At 44.0% G+C, this 26,537-nt stretch overlaps 1 protein-coding gene across 7 annotated transcripts in view; it reads right to left on the reverse strand.

Annotated features, from left to right (window-relative positions):
• Window positions 1-26,537, reverse strand: part of LOC129842060 (adhesion G protein-coupled receptor L3-like) — a 362,294-nt gene that overhangs the window by 103,857 nt on the left and 231,900 nt on the right. For all 7 annotated transcript variants that reach the window (XM_055910441.1, XM_055910442.1, XM_055910440.1 and 4 more), the window contains 5 exons: window positions 21,316-21,540; window positions 21,050-21,214; window positions 13,000-13,103; window positions 7,439-7,624; window positions 3,974-4,012 (listed from right to left, as the gene is read on the reverse strand). In XM_055910441.1, the coding sequence (XP_055766416.1) occupies window positions 3,974-4,012; window positions 7,439-7,624; window positions 13,000-13,103; window positions 21,050-21,214; window positions 21,316-21,540 (719 nt within the window). The remainder of the gene's footprint in view (window positions 1-3,973; window positions 4,013-7,438; window positions 7,625-12,999; window positions 13,104-21,049; window positions 21,215-21,315; window positions 21,541-26,537) is intronic.

The following is a 26,537-nucleotide window of genomic DNA, read 5'->3' on the forward strand; positions in this document are numbered from 1 at the left end:
TGATGTCATGGCAGGGTGTATTGATGTCATGGCAGGGTGTATTAATGCCATGGCAGGGTGTATTAATGCCATGGCAGGGTGTATTAATGCCATGGCAGGGTGTATTAATGCCATAGCAGGGTGTATTAATGCCATGGCAGGGTGTATTAATGCCATGGCAGGGTGTATTAATGCCAGTGTATTGACATTATTCTGACTCATCAATGTTTTCAAGTGTGTGTGTGTGTGTGTGTGTGTGTGTGTGTGTGTGTGTGTGTGTGTGTGTGTGTGTGTGTGTGTGTGTGTGTGTGTGTGTGTGTGTGTGTGTGTGTGGCAGGGTGTATTAATGGCAGGGTGTATTAATGCCATGGCAGGGTGTATTAATGGCAGGGTGTATTAATGCCATGGCAGGGTGTATTAATGGCAGGGTGTAATAATGCCATGGCAGGGTGTATTGATGGCAGGGTGTATTAATGCCATGGCAGGGTGTATTAATGCCATGGCAGGGTGTATTAATGGCAGGGTGTATTAATGCCAATGCAGGGTGTATTAATGCCATGGCAGGGTGTATTAATGGCGGGGTGTATTAATGCCACGGCAGGGTGTATTAATGCCATGGCAGGGTGTATTAATGTCATGGCAGGGTGTATTAATGGCAGGGTGTATTAATGCCATGGCAGGGTGTATTAATGGCAGGGTGTATTAATGCCATAGCAGGGTGTATTAATGGCGGGGTGTATTAATGCCAATGCAGGGTGTATTAATGCCATGGCAGGGTGTATTAATGTCATGGCAGGGTGTATTAATGTCATGGCAGGGTGTATTGATGTCATGGCAGGGTGTATTAATGCCACGGCAGGGTGTATTAATGCCATAGCAGGGTGTATTAATGCCATGGCAGGGTGTATTAATGCCATAGCAGGGTGTATTAATGCCATGGCAGGGTGTATTAATGCCATGGCAGGGTGTATTAATGGCAGGGTGTATTAATGCCATGGCAGGGTGTATTGATGGCAGGGTGTATTAATGCCATGGCAGGGTATATTAATGGCAGGGTGTATTAATGTCATGGCAGGGTGTATTAATGGCAGGGTGTATTAATGCCATGGCAGGGTATATTAATGGCAGGGTGTATTAATGCCATGGCAGGGTGTATTAATGGCAGGGTGTATTAATGCCAAAGCAGGGTGTATTAATGCCATGGCAGGGTATATTAATGGCAGGGTGTATTAATGCCATGGCAGGGTGTATTAATGTCAGGGTGTATTAATGCCAAAGCAGGGTGTATTAATGCCATGGCAGGGTGTATTAATGCCATGGCAGGGTGTATTAATGTCATGGCAGGGTGTATTGATGTCATGGCAGGGTGTATTAATGCCACGGCAGGGTGTATTAATGCCATAGCAGGGTGTATTAATGCCATGGCAGGGTGTATTAATGCCATAGCAGGGTGTATTAATGCCATGGCAGGGTGTATTAATGCCATGGCAGGGTGTATTAATGGCAGGGTGTATTAATGGCATGGCAGGGTGTATTAATGCCATGGCAGGGTGTATTAATGCCATGGCAGGGTGTATTAATGCCATGGCAGGGTGTATTAATGCCATAGCAGGGTGTATTAATGGCAGGGTGTATTAATGCCATGACAGGGTGTATTAATGCCATGGCAGGGTGTATTAATGCCATGGCAGGGTGTATTAATGCCATGGCAGGGTGTATTAATGCCATAGCAGGGTGTATTAATGGCAGGGTGTATTAATGCCATGGCAGGGTGTATTGATGGCAGGGTGTATTAATGCCATGGCAGGGTGTATTAATGCCATGGCAGGGTGTATTGATGGCAGGGTGTATTAATGCCATGGCAGGGTGTATTAATGCCATGGCAGGGTGTATTAATGGCAGGGTGTATTAATGGCATGGTGTATTAATGTCATGGCAGGGTGTATTAATGCCATGGCCGGGTGTATTAATGCCATGGCAGGGTGTATTAATGGCAGGGTGTATTAATGGCAGGGTGTATTAATGCCATGGCAGGGTGTATTAATGGCAGGGTGTATTAATGCCATGGCAGGGTGTATTGATGGCAGGGTGTATTAATGCCATGGCAGGGTGTATTAATGGCAGGGTGTATTAATGGCAGGGTGTATTAATGCCTTGGCAGGGTGTATTAATGTCATGACAGGGTGTATTAATGGCAGGGTGTATTAATGTCATGGCAGGGTGTATTAATGACATGGCAGGGTGTATTAATGGGAGGGTGTATTAATGTCATGACAGGGTGTATTAATGGCAGGGTGTATTAATGTCATGACAGGGTGTATTAATGGCAGGGTGTATTAATGTCATGGCAGGGTGTATTAATGACATGGCAGGGTGTATTAATGGCAGGGTGTAATGGCAGGGTGTATTAATGTCATGGCAGGGTGTATTAATGCCATGGCAGGGTGTATTAATGTCATGGCAGGGTGTATTAATGCCATGGCAGGGTGTATTAATGACATGGCAGGGTGTATTAATGGCAGGGTGTAATGGCAGGGTGTATTAATGTCATGGCAGGGTGTATTAATGCCATGGCAGGGTGTATTAATGCCATGGCAGGGTGTATTAATGGCAGGGTGTATTAATGTCATGACACGGTGTATTAATGTCATGGCAGGGTGTATTAATGACATGGCAGGGTGTATTAATGCCATGGCAGGGTGTATTAATGGCAGGGTGTATTAATGTCATGACAGGGTGTATTAATGTCATGGCAGGGTGTATTAATGACATGGCAGGGTGTATTAATGCCATGGCAGGGTGTATTAATGGCAGGGTGTATTAATGCCATGGCAGGGTGTATTAATGCCATGGCAGGGTGTATTAATGGCAGGGTGTATTAATGCCATGGCAGGGTGTATTAATGGCAGGGTGTATTAATGCCATGGCAGGGTGTATTAATGGCAGGGTGTATTAATGCCATGGCAGGGTGTATTAATGGCAAGGTGTATTAATGCCATGGCAGGGTGTATTAATGCCATGGCAGGGTGTATTAATGGCAGGGTGTATTAATGCCATGGCAGGGTGTATTAATGGCAGGGTGTATTAATGCCATGGCAGGGTGTATTAATGGCAGGGTGTATTAATGCCATGGCAGGGTGTATTAATGGCAGGGTGTATTAATGGCAGGGTGTATTAATGCCATGGCAGGGTGTATTAATGGCAGGGTGTATTAATGGCAGGGTGTATTAATGGCAGGGTGTATTAATGCCATGGCAGGGTGTATTAATGGCAGGGTGTATTAATGGTAGGGTGTATTAATGCCATTGCAGGGTGTATTAATGACATGGCGGGGTGTATTAATGCCATGGCAGGGTGTATTAATGGCAGGGTGTATTAATGGCAGGGTGTGTCCAGGTAGAACCATTTTTGGTTCCATGTAGAACCCTCTGTGGAAAGGGTTCTACATGGAACCCAAAACAGTTCTACTTGGAATGAAAATGGTTCTACCTGGAACCAACAAGGGTTCTTCAAAGGGTTCTCCTAACTGGGACAGCCAAAGGACCGTTTTAGGTTCTAGATATCACTTTTTTTATATTTTTATAAAAGTGAATATAAAAGGCACACAAAAAGTAACACAACATCAACAGCCTTCAGCGAACCCTTTGAGGAGCATTTAACACCTTGTATTAATGGAGCCATGTCTGTGGTTCTAATGATGACATCACAGAGGGCTGAGGATTCTATCCTCACGGAATAGAACTGGAGAGTTCTGGAACACAACTCAAGAATTCTGCAATAGAGAGAATCATTCCAGAATATATCTCTGTCGATGAACTCACTCTTCAAAGGGTTTTATATCAAATAAAAAATCACAAGACAACCCAAACCAGAGCACCGTGGAATTATGATTCTATGCACAGCGCTGCCTTGACGTGCAACGCTTTCAATATGCAGCAGGCAGGCTGTCGTTGAGGGAGGTGAATAAATATGACAGATAGGAAGGCTGACATACCTGGACAAAGAACCTGCAGTACCTCTCTCTCTTCTGCAGCTGTAAACCCAGACAGGTTGGTTAGCACCGCACACAACCACACAACACACAGTTCATTAACCACACCATACAGTTCCATATAAAACAATACTACTTCTACTCAGCACTAATTGAAAAGGATCTCTGTGAATGAAACAGCCCTTAGGGAAATAAAACATCCAATTAGATGGATCTTCCTCCCCCTGCCTTTCCTCCCCCTGCTTCTCCCTCCCCCTGCCTCTCCCTCCCCTGCCTTTCCTCCCCCTGCCTCTCCCTCCCCCTGCCTTTCCTCCCCATGCCTCTCCCTCCTCATGCCTCTCCTCCCCTGCCTCTCCCTCCCCCTGTCTCTCCCTCCCCATGCCTTTCCTCCCCATGTCTCTCCCCCCCCCTGCCTCCCCCCTGCCTCTCCCTCCCCCCTGCCTCTCCTCCCCTGCCTCTCCTCCCCCTGTCTCTCATCCCCCTGCCTCTCCTCCCCCTGCCTCTCCCTCTCCCTGCCTCTCCTACCCCCTGCCTCTCCTCCGCCTGCCTCTCCTCCCCCTGCCTCTCCCTCCCCCTGCCTCTCCTACCCCCTACCTCTCCCTCCCCTCTCCCTCTCCCTCCCCCTGCCTCTCCTACCCCCTGCTTCTCATCCCCCTGCCTCTCCTCCCCCCTGCCTCTCCTCCCCCTGCCTCTCCTCCTATGCCTCTCCCTCCCCCTGCCTCCCCCTGCCTCTCCCTCCCCCTGCCTCTCCCTCCCCCTGCCTCTACTCCCCATGCCTCTCCTCCCCTGCCTCTCCCTCCCCTGCCTCTCCCTCCTCATACCTCCCCCCCTGCCTCTCCCTCCCCCTGCCTCTCACTCCCCCTGCCTCTCCCTCCCCCTGCCTCTCCCTCCCCCTGCTTCTCATCCCCATGCCTCTCCTCCCCCTGCCTCTCCCTCCCCCTGCCTCTCCCTCCCCCTGCCTCCCCCTGCCTCTCCCTCCCCCTGCCTCTCCTCCCCCTGCCTCTCCCCCCCTGCCTCTCCTACCCCCTTCCTCTTTCAACCATTTAGAACATCTCTCTCTTTCTCTATCCCTCCCCCTTCTCTCTCTTCCTTCTCTCCCTTCCTCCTCTCCCTTCCTTCTCCCTCTTCATTCTCCCTCTTCCTTCTCTCTCTTTCTCTATCCCTCTATCACCCCTCCCTTTCTCTATCCTTCCTACCTTCCTACCTTCCCCCCCTCCATCCTCATATTGTCCTCTACATCTATGGCATTAAGAGTTGTAGCTGAAATTATAATACCCGCATGTTAACAATTTGAAACCTTCAATATCGAAATCATAATTAGCATACTAATGAGCCATATTATTAAATTACACAGTTAATTGGGTTTATTTATGAAAATAACAGGCTCGTATTTCTCTCCTTTTGTAGGATTTAAGCAAAAGTGTTTAACCTCTTCAGTCCATTTGGTCAATAGTGAACCCCTCGTTTCAATAGTCAATAGTGAACCCCTCGTTTCTCTAATAAACCTTTGAAACTGGAAAGTTCACTTGAAATGCATTAGTGGGTAAGACACTCTATACAGGGTTGTGAGAGAGAGAGAGAGAGAGACAGACAGACAGACAGACAGACAGACAACAGACCGAGAGAGAGAGAGAGAGAGAGAGAGAGAGAGAGAGAGAGAGAGAGAGAGAGAGAGAGAGAGAGAGAGAGAGAGAGCGAGAGAGAGAGAGAGAGAGAGAGAGAGAGATACATAGAGACAGAGAAAGAGATACATAGAGAGAGAGACAGAGAGACAGAGACAGAGAGAGACAGAGAGAGAGAGACAGAGAGAGAGAGACAGAGAGAGAGAGACAGAGAGAGAGAGACAGAGAGAGAGAGACAGAGAGAGAGAGACAGAGCGAGACAGAGAGAGAGAGACAGAGAGAGAGAGACAGAGAGAGAAAGACAGAGAGAGAGAGACAGCGAGAGAAAGACAGAGAGAGAGAGACCGAGAGAGAGAGAGAGAGGCAGAGTCAGAGAGAGAGATACAGAGACAGAGAGAGAGATACAGAGACAGAAAGAGAGAGAGAGAGAGAGACAGAGACAGAAAGAGAGAGAGAGAGAGAGACAGAGAAAGAGATATAGAGAGACAGAGAAAGAGATACATAGAGAGAGACAGAGAGAGAGACACATAGAGAGAGAGACAGAGAGAGAGACACAGAGAGAGAGAGACAGAGAGAGAGACACAGAGAGAGAGACAGAGAGAGACAGAGAGAGAGAATAATAACTGAATAATAACATCTGCATAGTAAGCAGTAACTTACTTATTATGACTGTTATTGTTATTACTGTTATTGTTATTATTATTATTATTGTTGTTTATCATTCCTGATAGTAATGGTATGGGTGGTAATGGTAATGATAGCAGTTTATTGATGGTGGTGGCGGTAGTGGTGCATTACACCATACATTACATTCGACTATTGACTGTTACCATTTTATTGTTACTATTTTTATATTTAATTTTGTATTATTATTTACTGCCATTCTATATTATTATTTGTCATTGTTTTAATTGTATTACAATGTATATTGTATACATTGTTGCTTTGGCAATATTGACACAATGTTTTTCATGCCAATAAAGCAGCTTGAATTTGAATTTGAATTTGAGAGAGAGACAGAGAGAGAGGGAGATACAGAGAGAGAGAGAGAGACAGAGAGAGAGAGAGACAGAGAGAGAGAGAGACAGAGAGAGAGAGAGACAGAGAGAGACATAGAGAGAGAGAAACATAGAGACAGAGAGAGACAGAGAGAGAGAGAGACAGAGCCAGAGACAGAGAGAGACAGAGAGAGAGAGAGAGACAAAGAGAGAGAGACAGAGAGACAGAGAGAGAGAGACAGAGAGAGACAGAGAGAGCAATAGAGTCAGTAGAGAAAAAGAGAAAGAACAATCATTGATTGGTTGACTGCACGGTGACCTAACAGGAGTGGATCCTAGAGGACTGGTTATCTGACCTCTACAGTCTGACGATGAACAAGGACAAAGCTCTGCACCCCAGTCGCTTTAAACACCAGCAAATTCAATGTCAAATTCAAAGTCCCTTGTAGTTGAGAAACAAATGAGAAAAAAACTCTACACTATTCAGTTTAAAAATATAAAACCCCAAGAAATAAACAATTAAAGGAATAGGTCACCCAAATGAGCAAATTATATATTGTAAGCAGATTATGGGGTGGCAGGTAGCCTAGTGGTTAGAGTGTTGGATTAGTAACCGAAAGGTTGCAAGATCAAATCCCCGAGCTGACAAGGTACAAATCTGTCGTTCTGCCTCTGAACAAGGCAGTTAACCCACTGTAGGCTGACATTGTAAATAAGAATTTGTTCTTAATAACTGACTTGCCTAGTTAACTAAATAAATAAATGGACATGATAAGACAGCAATCCTTGGGTGACCTATCCCTTCAATATTGAAATGAACATAAAGAAAGTATTTTCCCCTGCAGTACCTTGTTGAGGCTGCGTGCGGCGCTGTCCTTGCCACCGGGGGTTAGGTTTCTGAGCTGAACATCCAGCAGGTCAACCAGCTGGGCCATGGCCCTCACCGTAGAGGGGACGTCACCGGGACGCAACAACCCTTTAGTCTGCTCTGCTAGCTCCCTGGCAACCACGGCTGCCGTCTCGCCGCTACGCAACTAGAGGAGGAGGAGGAGGAGGAGGATGAAGACAGAACATAGAGGTTACAACACAGACATAGACTAGTTCTCATACTATGTTCAGTTTGGGCCTAATCTCCTGTAGGGGCTAAAAACAAGTGATATTTATTACAAAGACGAGGGATGTAATGATGGTTAAAACCTCAACTGGTTGTGGAAGAAGGAATGAAAACCCTGATAGTGATAGTGATAGTAACTGATAGTGATTAAAACGACTGATAGTGATTAAAACAACTGACAGTGATTAAAACAACTGATAGTGATTAAAACAACTGATAGTGATTAAAACAACTGATAGTGATGGTAGTGATTAAAACAACTGATAGTGATTAAAACAACTGATAGTGATGGTAGTGATTAAAACAACTGATAGTGATTAAAACAACTGATAGTGATTAAAACAACTGATAGTGATGATAGTGATTAAAACAACTGATAGTGATGGTAGTGATTAAAACAAGTGACAGTGATTAAAACAACTGATAGTGATGGTAGTGATTAAAACAACTGATAGTGATGGTAGTGATTAAAACAACTGATAGTAATTAAAGCAACTGATAGTGATGATAGTGATTAAAACAACTGATAGTGATTAAAACAACTAATAGTGATGGTAGTGATTAAAACAACTGATAGTGATTAAAACAACTGATCGTGATGGTAGTGATTAAAACAACTGATAGTGATTAAAACAACTGATAGTGATGATAGTGATTAAAACAACTGACAGTGATTAAAACAACAGATAGTGATTAAAACAACTGATAGTGATGATAGTGATTAAAACAACTGATAGTGATTAAAACAACTAATAGTGATGAAAGTGATTAAAACAACTGATAGTTATGATAGTGATTAAAACAACTGATAAAGATTAAAACAACTGATAGTGATGGCAGTGATTAAAACAACTGATAGTGATTAAAACAACTGGTAGTGATTAAAACTACTGATAGTGATTAAAACAACTGATAGTGATTAAAACAACTGATAGTGATTAAAACAACTGGTAGTGATTAAAACTACTGATAGTGATTAAAACAACTGATAGTGATTAAAACAACTGATAGTGATGGCAGTGATTAAAACAACTGATAGTGATTAAAACAACTGATAGTTATGGTAGTGATTAAAACAACTGATAGTGATTAAAACAACTGATCGTGATGGTAGTGATTAAAACAACTGATAGTGATGATAGTGATTAAAACAACTGATAGTGATGGTAGTGATTAAAACAACTGATAGTGATGATAGTGATTAAAACAACTGATAGTGATGATAGTGATTAAAACAACTGATAGTGATTAAAACAACTGATAGTGATGGTAGTGATTAAAACAACTGATAGTGATGATAGTGATTAAAACAACTGATAGTGATTAAAACAACTGATAGTGATGATAGTGATTAAAACAACTGATAGTGATTAAAACAACTAATAGTGATGATAGTGATTAAAACAACTGATAGTGATTAAAACAACTGATAGTGATTAAAACAACTGATAGTGATTAAAACAACTGATAGTGATTAAAACAACTGACAGTGATTAAAACAACTGATAGTGATTAAAACAACAGATAGTGATTAAAACAACTGATAGTGATTAAAACAACTGATAGTGATTAAAACAACTGATAGTGATTAAAACAACTGATAGTGATTAAAACAACTGATAGTGATTAAAACAACTGATAGTGATTAAAACAACTGACAGTGATTAAAACAACTGATAGTGATGATAGTGATTAAAACAACTGATAGTGATTAAAACAACTAATAGTGATGGTAGTGATTAAAACAACTGATAGTGATTAAAACAACTGATCGTGATGGTAGTGATTAAAACAACTGATAGTGATGATAGTGATTAAAACAACTGATAGTGATTAAAACAACTGATAGTGATGGTAGTGATTAAATCAACTGATAGTGATGATAGTGATTAAAACAACTGATAGTGATGATAGTGATTAAAACAACTGATAGTGATTAAAACAACTAATAGTGATGAAAGTGATTAAAACAACTGATAGTGATGATAGTGATTAAAACAACTGATAGTGATTAAAACAACTGATAGTGATGATAGTGATTAAAACAACTGATAGTGATTAAAACAACTAATAGTGATGATAGTGATTAAAACAACTGATAGTGATTAAAACAACTGATAGTGATTAAAACAACTGATAGTGATTAAAACAACTGATAGTGATTAAAACAACTGATAGTGATTAAAACAACTGACAGTGATTAAAACAACTGATAGTGATGATAGTGATTAAAACAACTGATAGTGATTAAAACAACTAATAGTGATGAAAGTGATTAAAACAACTGATAGTTATGATAGTGATTAAAATAACTGATAAAGATTAAAACAACTGATAGTGATGGCAGTGATTAAAACAACTGATAGTGATTAAAACAACTGATAGTGATGATAGTGATTAAAACAACTGACAGTGATTAAAACAACAGATAGTGATTAAAACAACTGATAGTGATTAAAACAACTAATAGTGATGAAAGTGATTAAAACAACTGATAGTTATGATAGTGATTAAAACAACTGATAAAGATTAAAACAACTGATAGTGATGGCAGTGATTAAAACAACTGATAGTGATTAAAACAACTGGTAGTGATTAAAACTACTGATAGTGATTAAAACAACTGATAGTGATTAAAACAACTGATAGTGATTAAAACAACTGGTAGTGATTAAAACTACTGATAGTGATTAAAACAACTGATAGTGATTAAAACAACTGATAGTGATGGCAGTGATTAAAACAACTGATAGTGATTAAAACAACTGATAGTTATGGTAGTGATTAAAACAACTGATAGTGATGGTAGTGATTAAACAACTGATAGTGATTAAAACAACTGATAGTGATTAAAACAACTGATAGTGATTAAACAACTGATAGTGATTAAAACAACTGATAGTGATGGCAGTGATTAAAACAACTGATAGTGATTAAAACAACTGATAGTTATGGTAGTGATTAAAACAACTGATAGTGATTAAAACAACTGATAGTGATGATAGTGATTAAAACAACTGATAGTGATTAAAACAACTGATAGTGATTAAAACAACTGATAGTGATTAAAACAACTGATAGTGATTAAAACAACTGAGAGTGATTAAAACAACTGATAGTGATTAAAACAACTGATAGTGATGGCAGTGATTAAAACAACTGATAGTGATTAAAACAACTGATAGTGATTAAAACAACTGATAGTGATGGCAGTGATTAAAACAACTGATAGTGATTAAAACAACTGATAGTTATGGTAGTGATTAAAAAAACTGATAGTGATTAAAACAACTGATAGTGATTAAAACAACTGATAGTGATGGCAGTGATTAAAACAACCGATAGTGATTAAAACAACTGATAGTTATGGTAGTGATTAAAACAACTGATAGTGATTAAAACAACTGATAGTGATTAAAACAACTGATAGTGATGGCAGTGATTAAAACAACTGATAGTGATTAAAACAACTGATAGTTATGGTAGTGATTAAAACAACTGATAGTGATTAAAACAACTGATAGTGATTAAAACAACTGATAGTTATTAAAACAACTGATAGTGATTAAAACAACTGATAGTGATTAAAACAACTGATAGTAATGATAGTGATTAAAACAACTGATAGTGATTAAAACAACGGATAGTAATGATAGTGATTAAAACAACTGATAGTGATTAAAACAACTGATAGTTATGGTAGTGATTAAAACAACTGATAGTGATTAAAACAACTGATAGTGATTAAAACAACTGGTAGTGATTAAAACAACTGATAGTGATTAAAACAACTGATAGTGATTAAAACAACTGATAGTTATTAAAACAACTGATAGTTATTAAAACAACTGATAGTGATTAAAACAACTGATAGTTATTAAAACAACTGATAGTGATTAAAACAACTGATAGTGATTAAAACAACTGATAGTGATTAAAACAACTGATAGTGATTAAAACAACTGATAGTGATTAAAACAACTGATAGTGATTAAAACAACTGATAGTGATTAAAACAACTGATAGTGATTAAAACAACTGATAGTGATTAAAACAACTGATAGTAATGATAGTGATTAAAACAACTGATAGTGATTAAAACAACTGATAGTTATGGTAGTGATTAAAACAACTGATAGTGATGATAGTGATTAAAACAACTGATAGTGATTAAAACAACTGATAGTTATGGTAGTGATTAAAACAACTGATAGTGATGATAGTGATTAAAACAACTGATAGTGATGATAGTGATTAAAACAATTGATAGTAATGATATTGATTAAAACAACTGATAGTGATTAAAACAACTGATAGTGATTAAAACAAATCATAGTGATTAAAACAATTGATAGTAATGATAGTGATTAAAACAACTGATAGTGATTAAAACAACTGATAGTGATTAAAACAACTGATAGTGATTAAAACTACTGATAGTGATGATAGTGATTAAAACAACTGATAGTGATTAAAACAACTGATAGTGATGATAGTGATTAAAACAACTGCAGAGAAACTCAGAATTAAACAAATGTCTTCATTATTTCTTGTCTTTGTCATGATATTCACAACTCCTATAATGATGCTGATGCTGATACTAACCAGAATGTATTAATGAGCTAAAGTCTCCTCAGTCCTACACCGTACATCTTTACTCTTTATCATCTTTAACGTCATATAACCAGGAACTGAGCTTATCACACAGCTATCGTCTTTAACGTCATATAACCAGGAACTGAGCTTATCACACAGCTATCATCTTTAACGTCATATAACCAGGAACTGAGCTTATCACACAGCTATCATCTTTAACGTCATATACCCAGGAACTGAGCTTATCACACAGCTATCGTCTTTAACGTCATATAACCAGGAACTGAGCTTATCACACAGCTATCGTCTTTAACGTCATATAACCAGGAACTGAGCTTATCACACAGCTATCATCTTTAACTGAGCTCATCAAACAGCTATCATCTTTAACTGAGCTCATCAAACAGTTATCATGTTTAACGTCATATAGCCATGAACTGAGCTTAATTAACCAACAGCCAAACAATACAGGAAGTCTCTGAATCAACTCTGTCTAGTCTACAGTAGTGGTGCGTCCTAAATGGAACCCTGTTTAGGGCCGTTTTGGGACACAGTCTAGATCTTCCCCAGTATCTTCCCCAATGTGTCTCCATGCATGAGAAACTGCCCCTGGGTCCAGATCCGTAATGGACGCCCTAGAGTGTGTTTCAATGGGAGAGCCGCGTAGCCGCAATGGCCGCCGCCAGCAGTCAAACTCACTTTCTGCATGATGTGGTTGACCCAGGGAGACGTGCAGTTGCTGAGGTCGGGGCCTTGGGGATCCCAGTAGCCCTGCTGAGCAACACACACGTATGTAGCTACGCCTGAAAGACACACGAAAACACCAAGACAACACGCTTAGCAAACACTGTAAGACAACGTTGACATTCAGAGAGCGGGCAGGGAGGCAGGAAGTACGGACGAGCCAGGGGTTCACTGAACAGGCACGTGTGTGTGTGTGTGTGTGTGTGTGTGTGTGTGTGTGTGTGTGTGTGTGTGTGTGTGTGTGTGTGTGATAATTAACCAGACAAAGGGCAGTGTTTCACATTCATGAGTCTGAACAGTAGGATCATACTCTACTTACCAAACCTCAGTACTGGAGAGGACAGAGACGGACATTACTGGGGAGGTTAAAGAACTAGTGATCTGAATCTAACACACATGTCCCTACACATTTGTGTTTGTGTGTGTGAGAAAGAGGGTGTGTGTGTGTGTGTGTGTGTGTGTGTGTGTGTGTGTGTGTGTGTGTGTGTGTGTGTGTGTGTGTGTGTGTGTGTGTGTGTGTGCGCGTGTGCGTGTGCGTGTGCGTGTGCGTGTGCGTGTGTGTGTGTGTTGTTTCTCAAAATGAGATGTAGTGTATGCTGTATATGCCTGTCATGGCACATGAAATTAACGCTGTTACAGTGTTAACATGACCTATATATGATGTTCATGTTGCATATTCTACATTATCACAAAACCCATGCTCTAATAGAGAACAACCCACGCTCTAACAGAGAACAACCCACGCTCTAACAGAGAACAACTCTAATAGAGAACAACTCACGCTCTAACAGAGAACAACTCACGCTCTAACAGAGAACAACCCACGCTCTAACAGAGAACAACCCACGCTCTAACAGAGAACAACCCACACTCTAACAGAGAACAACCCACGCTCTAATAGAGAACAACTCACGCTCTAATAGAGAACAACCCACGCTCTAACAGAGAACAACCCACGCTCTAACAGAGAACATCCCACGCTCTAACAGAGAACAACCCACACTCTAACATAGAACAACCCACGCTCTAATAGAGAACAACTCACGCTCTAACAGAGAACAACTCACACTAATAGAGAACAACCCACGCTCTAACAGAGAACAACCCACGCTCTAACAGAGAACAACTCTAATAGAGAACAACTCACGCTCTAACAGAGAACAACCCACGCTCTAATAGAGAACAACTCACGCTCTAACAGAGAACAACCCACGCTCTAATAGAGAACAACCCACGCTCTAATAGAGAACAACTCACGCTCTAACAGAGAACAACCCACGCTCTAACAGAGAACAACTCACGCTCTAACAGAGAACATCCCACGCTCTAACAGAGAACAACCCACACTCTAACAGAGAACAACCCACGCTCTAACAGAGAACAACCCACGCTCTAACAGAGAACAACCCACACTCTAACAGAGAACAGCCCACACTCTAATAGAGAACAACCCACGCGCTAACATAATTTAAAGCCAGGCTCTAACAGAGAACAACCCACGCTCTAACATAATTTAAAGCCAGGCTCTAACAGAGAACAACCCACGCTCTAACATAATATAAAGCCAGGCTCTAACAGAGAACAACCCACGCTCTAACATAATTTAAAGCCAGGCTCTAACAGAGAACAACCCACGCTCTAACATAATTTAAAGCCAGGCTCTAACAGAGAACAACCCACGCTCTAACATAATTTAAAGCCAGGCTCTAACAGAGAACAGCCCACGCTCTAACATAATTTAAAGCCAGGCTCTAACAGAGAACAACCCACGCTCTAACATAATTTAAAGCCAGGCTCTAACATAATTTAAAGCCAGGCTCTAACAGAGAACAACCCACGCTCTAACATAATTTAAAGCCAGGCTCTAACAGAGAACAACCCACGCTCTAACATAATTTAAAGCCAGGCTCTAACAGAGAACAACCCACGCTCTAACATAATATAAAGCCAGGCTCTAACAGAGAACAACCCACGCTCTAACATAATTTAAAGCCAGGCTCTAACAGAGAACAACCCACGCTCTAACATAATTTAAAGCCAGGCTCTAACAGAGAACAACCCACGCTCTAACATAATTTAAAGCCAGGCTCTAACAGAGAACAGCCCACGCTCTAACATAATTTAAAGCCAGGCTCTAACAGAGAACAACCCACGCTCTAACATAATTTAAAGCCAGGCTCTAACATAATTTAAAGCTAGGCTCTAACAGAGAACAACCCACGCTCTAACATAATTTAAAGCCATGCTCTAACAGAGAACAGCCCACGCTCTAACATAATTTAAAGCCAGGCTCTAACATAATTTAAAGCCAGGCTCTAACATAATTTAAAGCCAGGCTCTAACAGAGAACAACCCACGCTCTAACATAATTTAAAGCCACGCTCTAACATAATTTAAAGCCAGGCTCTAACAGAGAACAACCCACGCTCTAACATAATTTAAAGCCAGGCTCTAACAGAGAACAGCCCACGCTCTAACATAATTTAAAGCCAGGCTCTAACAGAGAACAACCCATGCTCTAACATAATTTAAAGCCACGCTCTAACATAATTTAAAGCCAGGCTCTAACAGAGAACAACCCACGCTCTAACATAATTTAAAGCCAGGCTCTAACATAATTTAAAGCCAGGCTCTAACAGAGAACAACCCACGCTCTAACATAATTTAAAGCCATGCTCTAACAGAGAACAGCCCACGCTCTAACATAATTTAAAGCCAGGCTCTAACAGAGAACAACCCACGCTCTAACATAATTTAAAGCCACGCTCTAACATAATTTAAAGCCAGGCTCTAACAGAGAACAACCCACGCTCTAACATAATTTAAAGCCAGGCTCTAACAGAGAACAGCCCACGCTCTAACATAATTTAAAGCCAGGCTCTAACAGAGAACAACCCACGCTCTAACATAATTTAAAGCCACGCTCTAACATAATTTAAAGCCAGGCTCTAACAGAGAACAACCCACGCTCTAACATAATTTAAAGCCAGGCTCTAACAGAGAACAACCCACGCTCTAACATAATTTTAAGCCAGGCTCTAACATAATTTAAAGCCCGGCTCTAACAGAGAACAACCCACGCTCTAACATAATTTAAAGCCAGGCTCTAACAGAGAACAACCCACGCTCTAACATAATTTAAAGCCAGGCTCTAACATAATTTAAAGCCAGGCTCTAACATAATTTAAAGCCAGGCTCTAACATAATTTAAAGCCAGGCTCTAACAGAGAACAGCCCACGCTCTAACATAATTTAAAGCCAGGCTCTAACATAATTTAAAGCCAGGCTCTAACAGAGAACAACCCACGCTCTAACATAATTTAAAGCCATGCTCTAACAGAGAACAGCCCACGCTCTAACATAATTTAAAGCCAGGCTCTAACAGAGAACAACCCACGCTCTAACATAATTTAAAGCCAGGCTCTAACAGAGAACAGCCCACGCTCTAACATAATTTAAAGCCAGGCTCTAACAGAGAACAACCCACGCTCTAACATAATTTAAAGCCACGCTCTAACATAATTTAAAGCCAGGCTCTAACAGAGAACAACCCACGCTCTAACATAATTTAAAGCCAGGCTCTAACAGAGAACAACCCACGCTCTAACATAATTTTAAGCCAGGCTCTAACATAATTTAAAGCCCGGCTCTAACAGAGAACAACCCACGCTCTAACATAATTTAAAGCCAGGCTCTAACAGAGAACAACCCACGCTCTAACATAATTTAAAGCCAGGCTCTAACATAATTTAAAGCCAGGCTCTAACATAATTTAAAGCCAGGCTCTAACATAATTTAAAGCCAGGCTCTAACAGAGAACAGCCCACGCTCTAACATAATTTAAAGCCAGGCTCTAACATAATTTAAAGCCAGGCTCTAACATAATTTAAAGCCAGGCTCTAACAGAGAACAGCCCACGCTCTAACATAATTTAAAGCCAGGCTCTAACATAATTTAAAGCCAGGCTCTAACATAATTTAAAGCCAGGCTCTAACATAATTTAAAGCCAGGCTCTAACAGAGAACAACCCACGCTCTAACATAATTTAAAGCCAGGCTCTAACATAATTTAAAGCCAGGCTCTAACAGAGAACAACCCACGCTCTAACATAATTTAAAGCCAGGCTCTAACATAATTTAAAGCCAGGCTCTAACATAATTTAAAGCCAGGCTCTAACATAATTTAAAGCCAGGCTCTAACATAATTTAAAGCCAGGCTCTAACATAATTTAAAGCCAGGCTCTAATAGAGAACAACCCACGCTGTAAAGAAAAGACAAGCGCAGACAGAAACCTACTTGTTTCATTGTTTAAATAACAGAAGCTCTGTGTGTAGTGACAGTCAAACACGTGTTGTCTGCTGTCGAGAGCATGAAAAACCTGTACTGGGTGGAAATAGTATTTACTGATGGAAATTACTTGAACTTCTAAAGACTATTTCCAGTGAGTGTGGAATTCTCCTTATTTTCTAGGACAACCCCAACCCTAACCCTGATCCCAACTACCTTAAACACCCCAACCCTAACCCTGATCCCAACTATCTTAAACACCCCAATCCTAAACCTGATCCCAACTACCTTAAACACCCCAACCCTAACCCTGATCCCAACTACCTTTTTACAGGGACTTAAACACCCCAACCCTGATCCCAACTACCTTTTACAGGGACTTAAACACCCCAACCCTAACCCTGATCCCAACTACCTTTTACAGGGACTTAAACACCCCAACCCTGATCCCAACTACCTTTTTACAGGGACTTAAACACCCCGACCCTAACCCTGATCCCAACTACCTTAAACACCCCAACCCTAACCCTGATCCCAACTACCTTAAACACCCCAACCCTAACCCTGATCCCAACTACCTTAAACACCCCAACCCTAACCCTGATCCCAACTATCTTAAACACCCCAACCCTAACCCTGATCCCAACTACCTTTTTACAGGGACTTAAACACCCCAACCCTGATCCCAACTACCTTTTTACAGGGACTTAAACATCCCGACCCTAACCCTGATCCCAACTACCTTTTTACAGGGACTTAAACACCCCAACCCTAACCCTGATCCCAACTACCTTTTTACAGGGACTTAAACACCCCGACCCTAACCCTGATCCCAACTACCTTTTTACAGGGACTTAAACACCCTAACCCTGATCCCAACTACCTTTTTACAGGGACTTAAACACCCTAACCCTGATCCCAACTACCTTTTTACAGGGACTTAAACACCTCGACCCTAACCCTGATCCCAACTACCTTAAAACAAGCACTTGAACCCCCCCACCTTAATCCTGAACCCAATTCTTGATTCTGCTGGTCTCATCTAGTGCCTCTCTGTAGTAACTACTGTATATCTGTAGATGTTGGGGAGGCAGGTAGCCTAGTGGTTAGAGATGACTTGCCTAGTTAAATAAAGGTCAAATATTAAAAAATATATACAAAAATATGTAATTACTATAATATACTACATGTATTATATCTGACTGTAGTAACTACTGTATATCTGTAGATATAATTACTATAATTACTATAATAAATGTATACTTGTACTATAATATATGTATACTTGACTGGGCTGTAGTTACCTAGTGTCCCTACAGGACAGGGCTGTAGTTACCTAGTGTCCCTTCAGGACAGGGCTGTAGTTACCTAGTGTCTCTAAAGGACAGGGCTGTAGTTACCTAGTGTCCCTACAGGACAGGGCTGTAGTTACCTAGTGTCCCTACAGGACAGGGCTGTAGTTACCTAGTGTCCCTACAGGACAGGGCTGTAGTTACAGGGCTGTAGTTACCTAGTGTCCCTAAAGGACAGGGCTGTAGTTACCTAGTGTCCCTACAGGGCAGGGCTGTAGTTACCTAGTGTCCCTACAGGACAGGGCTGTAGTTACTTAGTGTCCCTACAGGACAGGGCTGTAGTTACCTAGTGTCCCTACAGGACAGGGCTGTAGTTACCTAGTGTCCCTAAAGGACAGGGCTGTAGTTACCTAGTGTCCCTACAGGACAGGGCTGTAGTTACCTAGTGTCCCTACAGGACAGGGCTGTAGTTACCTAGTGTCCCTACAGGACAGGGCTGTAGTTACCTAGTGTCCCTACAGGACAGGGCTGTAGTTACCTAGTGTCTCTACAGGACAGGGCTGTAGTTACCTAGTGTCCCTACAGGACAGGGCTGTAGTTACCTAGTGTCCCTACAGGACAGGGCTGTAGTTACCTAGTGTCCCTACAGGACAGGGCTGTAGTTACCTAGTGTCCCTACAGGAGAGGGCTGTAGTTACCTAGTGTCCCTACAGGACAGGGCTGTAGTTACCTAGTGTCCCTAAAGGACAGGGCTGTAGTTACCTAGTGTCCCTTCAGGACAGGGCTGTAGTTACCTAGTGTCCCTACAGGACAGGGCTATAGTTACCTAGTGTCCCTACAGGACAGGGCTGTAGTTACCTAGTGTCCCTACAGGACAGGGCTGTAGTTACCTAGTGTCCCTACATGACAGGGCTGTAGTTGACCTAGTGTCCCTACAGGACAGGGCTGTAGTTACCTAGTGTCTCTACAGGACAGGGCTGTAGTTACCTAGTGTCCCTACAGGACAGGGCTGTAGTTACCTAGTGTCCCTACAGGACAGGGCTGTAGTTACCTAGTGTCCCTACAGGACAGGGCTGTAGTTACCTAGTGTCCCTACAGGACAGGGCTGTAGTTTACCTAGTGTCCCTACAGGACAGGGCTGTAGTTTACCTAGTGTCTCTACAGGACAGGGCTGTAGTTACCTAGTGTCCCTACAGGACAGGGCTGTAGTTACCTAGTGTCCCTACAGGACAGGGCTGTAGTTACCTAGTGTCCCTACAGGACAGGGCTGTAGTTACCTAGTGTCCCTACAGGACAGGGCTGTAGTTACCTAGTGTCCCTACAGGACAGGGCTGTAGTTACCTAGTGTCCCTAGAGGACAGGGCTGTAGTTACCTAGTGTCCCTACAGAACAGGGCTGTAGTTACCTAGTGTCCCTACAGGACAGGGCTGTAGTTTACCTAGTGTCCCTACAGGACAGGGCTGTAGTTACCTAGTGTCCCTACAGGACAGGGCTGTAGTTACCTAGTGTCCCTACAGGACAGGGCTGTAGTTACCTAGTGTCCCTACAGGACATGGCTGTAGTTACCTAGTGTCCCTACAGGACACGGCTGTAGTTACCTAGTGTCCCTACAGGACAGGGCTGTAGTTACCTAGTGTCCCTACAGGACAGGGCTGTAGTTACCTAGTGTCCCTACAGGACAGGGCTGTAGTTACCTAGTGTCTCTACAGGACAGGGCTGTAGTTACCTAGTGTCCCTACAGGACAGGGTTGTAGTTACCTAGTGTCTCTACAGGACAGGGCTGTAGTTACCTAGTGTCTCTACAGGACAGGGCTGTAGTTACCTAGTGTCCCTACAGGACAGGGCTGTAGTTACCTAGTGTCCCTACAGGACAGGGCTGTAGTTACCTAGTGTCTCTGCAGGACAGGGCTGTAGTTACCTAGTGTCCCTACAGGACAGGGCTGTAGTTACCTAGTGTCCCTACAGGACAGGGCTGTAGTTACCTAGTGTCCCTAAAGGACAGGGTTGTAGTTACCTAGTGTCCCTACAGGACAGGGCTGTAGTTACCTAGTGTCCCTACAGGACAGGGCTGTAGTTACCTAGTGTCTCTACAGCACAGGGCTGTAGTTACAGGGCTGTAGTTACCTAGTGTCCCTACAGGACAGGGCTGTAGTTACCTAGTGTCCCTACAGGACAGGGCTGTAGTTACCCAGTGTCCCTACAGGACAGGGCTGTAGTTACCTAGTGTCTCTACAGGACAGGGCTGTAGTTACCTAGTGTCCCTACAGGACAGGGCTGTAGTTACCTAGTGTCCCTACAGGACAGGGCTGTAGTTACCTAGTGTCCCTACAGGACAGGGCTGTAGTTACCTAGTGTCCCTACAGGACAGGGCTGTAGTTACCTAGTGTCCCTACAGGACAGGGCTGTAGTTACAGGGCTGTAGTTACCTAGTGTCCCTACAGGACAGGGCTGCTTGGCCATCTGTCCCTGCTGGGTTCTGAGCCAGGACACTTCAGCTGTCAGCCTGGGGGAGCAGTGGTCCTGGGGGGGTATGACCGGGGGCTGGGGAGGCAGAGGGGGAACACCCATGGCTGGAACCAACCGTCCGTTACCTACCGGAAACGTACATGTTAAAAAACGGGGTTTGGTTATACAATAATTATACGATAACACATTGGAACAGAATGTGTTCATTTCCGTAATTGGCCGTTACCGGGGTTAACGATCTCTGGGATCTGGTTATCGCCGGGGACGACCACGGCACCACCGGCGGGGTTCCGCACAGTTGTGGTTGTCCGGGAGCGTTGACCGGGGAAGGTGGTGAGGAGGGGTCGCGCCGTGGTAAAGTAGGGAGGAGACCGGGTGGTCGTGGTCCGACTGGTGGAGGAAGAGGAGGAGGGGTCTTTGGGAGGTCCGTGGACGACTGGAGGAATGAAGTCTGGATGGAGAGAAAGACAGAGATGATAGAGAGAGAGAGAGATGATCCAATTAGAGAAACAAGAGAAGAAGGAACTGTTGTAGTGGAGTAAGAAGGAAGTCTGAACAGAGAGAAGGAGAGAGAGAACGAGAGAGAGAGATACATGAGTTAGAGAAAGAAGAGAAGAAGGAACTGTTGTAGTGGAGTAAGAAGGAAGTCTGAACAGAGAGATGGAGAGAGAGAACGAGAGAGAGATACATGAGTTAGAGAAACAAGAGAAGAAGGAAGTCTGAACAGAGAGACGGAGAGAGAGAAGGAGACAGAGAAGGAGAGAGAGAAGGAGAGAGAGAGATACATGAGTTAGAGAAACAAGAGAAGAAGGAAGTCTGAACAGAGAGACGGAGAGAGAGAAGGAGACAGAGACGGAGAGAGAGAAGGAGAGAGAGAGATACATGAGTTAGAGAAAGAAGGGAATGTACTCGTCCTTGTTGGTGTGGAGGAACCAATGGACTAGATACAGACAGTTGTAGTGGGGTGTAACTGGTAAGATGGGAACATACTACATGGTTTTTTTGGGGGGGGGGGGGAAAGGCTTTCAAAATTTAATGAAACTATTCAACGCTGGTTATGAAATGAACATTCTGTCATTGGTATCTTCTGGGTTACACCCTAACCCCTCCCCTCCTTCTGGGTTACACCCTAACCCCTCCCCTCCTTCTGGGTTACACCCTAACCCCTCCACTCCTTCTGGGTTACACCCTAACCCCTCCTTCTGGGTTACACCCTAACCCCTCCTTCTGGGTTACACCCTAACCCCTCCACTCCTTCTGGGTTACACCCTAACCCCTACTTCTGGGTTACACCCTAACCCCTCCACTCCTTCTGGGTTACACCCTAACCCCTCCTTCTGGGTTACACCCTAACCCCTCCTTCTGGGTTACACCCTAACCCCTCCACTCCTTCTGGGTTACACCCTAACCCCTCCACTCCTTCTGGGTTACACCCTAACCCCTCCTTCTGGGTTACACCCTAACCCCTCCCCTCCTTCTGGGTTACACCCTAACCCCTCCTTCTGGGTTACACCCCTCCCCTCCTTCTGGGTTATACCCTAACCCCTCCTTCTGGGTTACACCCTAACCCCTCCTTCTGGGTTACACCCTAACCCCTCCACTCCTTCTGGGTTATACCCTAACCCCTCCTTCTGGGTTACACCCTAACCCCTCCTTCAGGGTTACACCCTAACCCCTCCACTCCTTCTGGGTTACACCATAACCCCTCCACTCCTTCTGGGTTACACCCTAACCCCTCCCCTCCTTCTGGGTTACACCCTAACCCCTCCCCTCCTTCTGGGTTACACCCTAACCCCTCCCCTCCTTCTGGGTTACACCCTAACCCCTCCACTCCTTCTGGGTTACACCCTAACCCCTCCCCTCCTTCTGGGTTACACCCTAACCCCTCCTTCTGGGTTACACCATAACCCCTCCCCTCCTTCTGGGTTACACCCTAACCCCTCCTTCTGGGTTACACCCTAACCCCTCCCCTCCTTCTGGGTTACACCCTAACCCCTCCCCTCCTTCTGGGTTACACCCTAACCCCTCCACTCCTTCTGGGTTACACCCTAACCCCTCCCCTCCTTCTGGGTTACACCCTAACCCCTCCCCTCCTTCTGGGTTACACCCTAACCCCTCCTTCTGGGTTACACCCTAACCCCTCATTCTGGGTTACACCCTAACCCCTCCCCTCCTTCTGGGTTACACCCTAACCCCTCCTTCTGGGTTACACCATAACCCCTCCCCTCCTTCTGGGTTACACCCTAACCCCTCCTTCTGGGTTACACCCTAACCCCTCCACTCCTTCTGGGTTACACCCTAACCCCTCCCCTCCTTCTGGGTTACACCCTAACCCCTCCCCTCCTTCTGGGTTACACCCTAACCCCTCCCCTCCTTCTGGGTTACACCCTAACCCCTCCTTCTGGGTTACACCCTAACCCCTCCTTCTGGGTTACACCCTAACCCCTCCCCTCCTTCTGGGTTACACCCTAACCCCTCCTTCTGGGTTACACCCTAACCCCTCCACTCCTTCTGGGTTATACCCTAACCCCTCCACTCCTTCTGGGTTACACCCTAACCCCTCCCCTCCTTCTGGGTTACACCCTAACCCCTCCCCTCCTTCTGGGTTACACCCTAACCCCTCCACTCCTTCTGGGTTACACCCTAACCCCTCCACCCCTTCTGGGTTAGGGTGTAACCCAGAAGGAGTGGAGGGGTTAGGGTGTAACCCAGAAGGAGTGGAGGGGTTAGGGTGTAACCCAGAAGGGGGGGTTAGGGTGTAACCCAGAAGGGGTGGAGGGGTTAGGGTGTAACCCAGAAGGAGTGGAGGGGTTAGGGTGCTTGTTAGCTTGTTAGAGCATTGTTAGAGCATTGTAAACTGCTGTGACAGTGGTCCGAGCAGCGCGCCTCGCCTCCGAGCATCATGGGGTTTTTAATGGTACGTAGTCGATGTTCTCAGGACCTTTTCAAATCGTCCCCCAAAAAATCGAAGTCTATTTGTAGTGATCAGACTGCCCTCCGTCCTGCTAGATTCTCCATGGAATGTCACCATCCATCACACGTGGCAGCAGAGCTCGCTTACCGCTGTCCCTTCCTGTGTGTGTGTGTGTGTGTGTGTGTGTGTGTGTGTGTGTGTGTGTGTGTGTGTGTGTGTGTGTGTGTGTGTGTGTGTGTGTGTGTGTGTGTGTGTGTGTGTGTGTGTGTGTGTGTGTGTGTGTGTGTGTGTGTGTGTGTTATCATTGTTCAGAGTGAGTTCATTACAAGGCCATGGTTTGACAGGTCTGAGCCCAAACAAACCCTGCTGTAACAATGGACTGGTAATGTGTGTGTGTTTGTGTGTGTGTGTGAGGGTGGGAGGAACACAACCCAACACAACACAGCAGTAAATTACACAGCGACAACATCAACATCTCAGACACTCAGACACAACAACAGATGGTTCTCTCTCACTACCTCTATTCCCTTGTCTCTCACTACCTCTATTCCCTTCTCTCTCTCTCACTACCTCTATTCCCTTCTCTCTCTCTACCTCTATTCCCTTCTCTCTCACTACCTCTATTCCCTGCTCTCTCACTACCTCTATTCCCTCTATTCCCTTCTCTCTCACTACCTCTATTCCCTTCTCTCTCTCACTACCTCTATTCCCTTCTCTCTCACTACCTCTATTCCCTTCTCTCTCACTACCTCTATTCCCTTCTCTCTCACTACCTCTATTCCCTACTCTCTCACTACCTCTATTCCCTTCTCTCTCTCTACCTCTATTCCCTTCTCTCTCACTACCTCTATTCCCTTCTCTCTCACTACCTCTATTCCCTTCTCTCTCACTACCTCTATTCCCTTCTCTCTCACTACCTCTATTCCCTTCTCTCTCACTACCTCTATTCCCCTCTCTCTCACTACCTCTATTCCCTTCTCTCTCACTACCTCTATTCCCTTCTCTCTCACTACCTCTATTCCCTTCTCTCTCTCTACCTCTATTCCCTCTATTCCCTTCTCTCTCTCTCTACCTCTATTCCCTTCTCTCTCACTACCTCTATTCCCTTCTCTCTCACTACCTCTATTCCCTTCTCTCTCACTACCTCTATTCCCTTCTCTCTCACTACCTCTATTCCCTTCTCTCTCACTACCTCTATTCCCTTCTCTCTCACTACCTCTATTCCCTTCTCTCTCACTACTTCTATTCCTCTCTCTCTTACTCCCTCTATTCCTCTCTCTCTCACTCCCTCTATTCCTCTCTCTCTCACTACCTCTATTCCCTTCTCTCTCACTACCTCTATTCCCTTCTCTCTCTCACTACCTCTATTCCATTCTCTCTCACTACCTCTATTCCCTTCCCTCTCACTACCTCTATTCCCCTCTCTCTCACTACCTCTATTCCCTTCTCTATCACTACCTCTATTCCCTTCTTTCTCACTAAATCTATTCCCTTCTCTCTCACTACCTCTATTCCCTTCTCTCTCACTACCTCTATTCCCTTCTCTCTCACTAAATCTATTCCCTTCTCTCTCACTAAATCTATTCCCTTCTCTCTCACTAGCTCTATTCCCTTCTCTCTCTCTCACTACCTCTATTCCCTTCTCTCTCTCACTACCTCTATTCCCTTCTCTCTCACTACCTCTATTCCCTTCTCTCTCTCTCACTACCTCTATTCCCTTCTCTCTCTCTCACTACCTCTATTCCCTTCTCTCTCTCACTATCTCTCTCACTACCTCTCTCACTATCTCTTTCACCAGCTCTCTCACTATCTCTCTCACTAGCTCTCACTATCTCTCACTATCTCTCTCTCTCACTATCTCTCTCTATCTCTCTCTCTCTCTCTCTCTCTCTCTTCCTCTCTTGCCCTCTGTCTTCCTCTCTTGCTCTCTCTGTCTTCCTCTCTCTGTGTTACACACATAAAGCCCCTCCTCGCCCCACACACTCATCTCTCAAACACGTAATCACAGGAGGTGTTTTTGCGGAGTGCAGATCTACGCTGACGTGACATAAGAGGATCATAAAACATTCATAGGGATGTCTTGGCTGTATTTATTGAAGGTTGACATACCACGCCCCTTACGTAAGACTCTTACACCCTTAATGTAAGACACACACAAACACACACACCACTCAGGGGTGCGTGCTTAGTCCCCTCCTGTGTTCCCTGATCACCAACGACGATGAGGCAGCCTATAGGGAGGAGGTCAGAGACCTGGCAGAGTGGTGTCAGGACAACAACTTCTCCCTCATCGTGGGCAAGACAAAGGAGTTGATCGTGGACTACAGGAAACGGAGTGCCGAGCACGCCCCCCCCTTTCACATCGACGGGGCTGTAGTGGAGCGGGTCGAGAGCTTCAAGTTCCTCGTCGTCCACATCACTAAGTACCTGTCATGTTCCAAACACACCAACACAGTGGTGAAGAGGGCACGACAACACCTCTTCCCCCTCAGGAGACCGAACAGATTTGGGCCCTCGGATCCTCCAAAAGATCT

Source organism: Salvelinus fontinalis, unplaced genomic scaffold (genome assembly GCF_029448725.1).
Source record: "Salvelinus fontinalis isolate EN_2023a unplaced genomic scaffold, ASM2944872v1 scaffold_0010, whole genome shotgun sequence".
Classification (NCBI taxonomy): domain Eukaryota; kingdom Metazoa; phylum Chordata; class Actinopteri; order Salmoniformes; family Salmonidae; genus Salvelinus; species Salvelinus fontinalis.